This window comes from Ylistrum balloti, unplaced genomic scaffold (genome assembly GCF_031769215.1).
Source record: "Ylistrum balloti isolate Yb309-2 unplaced genomic scaffold, AGI_CSIRO_Ybal_v1 Utg371392, whole genome shotgun sequence".
NCBI classification, from domain to species: Eukaryota; Metazoa; Mollusca; class Bivalvia; order Pectinida; family Pectinidae; genus Ylistrum; species Ylistrum balloti.
In genome coordinates, this window is record NW_026782733.1 from 192,331 (window position 1) to 195,101 (window position 2,771).

Consider the following 2,771-nt stretch of genomic DNA (forward strand, 5'->3'; position numbering starts at 1 on the left):
TATGTACAATTTTAGTATTGAAAGATGCTGTTCACTCCTGTGTGTTATGTACAATCTTAGTGTTGAAAGGTGTCATTCACTCCTGTGTGTTATGTACAATCTTTGTATTGAAAGGAAGGCATATAAGTCCTTTGGAGTTCTAAAAAGTATAGCCCAGTGGTCGTCATACTAAGTGGAAGGGCGGGCCTATGTTTTAAAAACAGTTGCTTTGACGAACCCCACTTATTGTCAGACTATTATCAAATCCGTAGCCTTTCGTGAGGGACTGATAAATATAGTTTTTCAATATTTTTTTTAGAAATTATTTTTAGAAATAATGATTAGATGTTTCTACTAAAGAATTGCCTTCTGAAATCATATGAACACGAAACACATTCTCTATTTCCCCATTTCCAGTAGAAAAAATGTAAATAACTTTTCTTAAAATGAATATGGATTTAGTATGTTTATAATGCTGCTTGGAAGTATGTGTTTGTAATAAATGGTTTGATTACGTTAGAGACAAAGAATTGTATCTAAAAATGTGGAAAAATCCATGAAAGTGCATCTTTCCATATATAACCGTCATTTTTTTTCATTCCATGAAAAAAATCCTTCTCCTGCGTTTTCACCGTAAACACTGCCATACCTCATGCATACGCAGAGACTATCCAATGGTTTGGTTATATTGTCTCAAACGACAACCCTAATACATAAACTGAGGATGTACAGCAACGAATAGCTATTACTGATATTCGTGATGAAGGTACTTAACTTCTATGGTATTAACCTCAATATTGAATACAATCTTTTGATGGTAGTGTTGCTTGTAAATTGAGATAGTTTATCAAATCACTTGTGTACGCCCTAACAGGAACATTGCCACATCTCAAAGTGCAGTATAAATTGTGTAAAGCGACGATCACTTGACACATGATAAAGGCGATTGTTGTTGGAGTATAATTTGTAAGATTCACAGTCGTAACTCAACGTCTCTTAGCTTTTTAGGTATCTTAGCTTGAGCCTGTTCATTAGTTCTGGGGGCATTATCACCAAAAAACAAGTCCATTTAACCCCATCGTGTGAGGCGAGATATTTTGGATTTTGATGATTTGAGTGTTGTGGTTTTACAATTAATGGCACCAAATGGTTGATACAGATTGTCAAATAAATCAAATGTTTAAACTAACAACGAATCAGCAATTCATTTGTTGTCAACGAGTGAGGAAACAATAGCACAATTCCAAAATGGTAAAATTTGGGTTTATTTTGTTTGTACTTCGATTCACGTCACCGACAGAACCCTGAGCTGATACAGATGAGCATGAACCCTCCTACTGATACGTTAAAAACTAACTTATAGACCTCCTCTAAAGATAAGTTAGAGACTGGTGTATGGGGCTCAACAAAAGATCAGTTAGAGACTGGCGTATGGGGCTCAACAAAAGATCAGTTAGAGACTGGCGTATGGGCCTCCTCTAAAGATAAGTTAGAGACTGGCGTATGGGGCTCAACAAAAGATCAGTTAGAGACTGGCGTATGGGCCTCCTCTAAAGATAAGTTAGAGACTGGCGTATGGGGCTCAACAAAAGATCAGTTAGAGACTGGCGTATGGGCCTCCTCTAAAGATCAGTTAGAGACTGGCGTATGGGCCTCCTCTATAGATAAGTTAGAGACTGGTGTATGGGCCTCCTCTAAAGATCAGTTAGAGACTGGCGTATGGGCCTCCTCTATAGATCAGTTAGAGACTGGCGTATGGGCCTCCTCTAAAGATCAGTTAGAGACTGGCGTATGGGCCTCAACAAAAGATCAGTTAGAGGCTGGCGTATGGGCCTCCTCTAAAGATCAGTTAGAGACTGGCGTATGGGCCTCCTCTAAAGATCAGTTAGAGACTGGCGTATGGGCCTCAACAAAAGATCAGTTAGAGGCTGGCGTATGGGCCTCCTCTAAAGATCAGTTAGAGACTGGCGTATGGGCCTCCTCTAAAGATCAGTTAGAGACTGGCGTATGGGCCTCAACAAAAGATAAGTTAGAGACTGGCGTATTGGCCTCAACAAAAGATCAGTTAGAGACTGGCGTATGGGCCTCCTCTAAAGATAAGTTAGAGACTGGTGTATGGGCCTCCTCTAAAGATCAGTTAGAGATTGGCGTATGGGCCTCCTCTATAGATCAGTTAGAGACTGGCGTATGGGCCTCCTCTAAAGATCAGTTAGAGACTGGCGTATGGGCCTCAACAAAAGATCAGTTAGAGACTGGCGTATGGGCCTCCTCTAAAGATCAGTTAGAGACTGGCGTATGGGCCTCCTCTAAAGATCAGTTAGAGACTGGCGTATGGGCCTCCTCTAAAGATCAGTTAGAGACTGGCGTATGGGCCTCCTCTAAAGATCAGTTAGAGACTGGCGTATGGACTTCCTGTAAAGATAAGGTAGAGACTGGCGCATGAACCTCCTGTAAAGATAAGGTAGGTCTGGCGCATGAACCTCATGTAAAGATAAGGTAGAGACTGGCGTATTGACCACCTGCAAAGATCATTTAGAGACTGGCGAATGAACCTCCTGTAAAGATCAGTAAGAGACTGGCGTATGGACTTCCTGTATAGATCAGTAAGAGACTGGCGTATGGACTTCCTGTATAGATAAGTTAGAGATTGGCGTATGAACCTCCTGTACAGATAAATAAGAGACTGGCGTATGGACTTCCTGTATAGATAAGTTAGAGACTGGCTGATGAACCTCCTGTACAGATAAATAAGAGACTGGCGTATGGACTTGCTGTAAAGATAAGTTAGAGAC

At 40.9% G+C, this 2,771-nt stretch overlaps 1 protein-coding gene across 1 annotated transcript; it reads left to right on the forward strand.

Annotated features, from left to right (window-relative positions):
- Positions 1–739: 739 nt before the first annotated feature.
- Positions 740–2,422, forward strand: LOC132562312 (LWamide neuropeptides-like). Its single transcript, XM_060227052.1, has 2 exons — positions 740–745; positions 1,343–2,422. Exons 1-2 carry the CDS (start codon positions 740–742, stop codon positions 2,420–2,422), a joined length of 1,086 nt encoding a protein of 361 aa, XP_060083035.1.
- Positions 2,423–2,771: the final 349 nt, after the last annotated feature.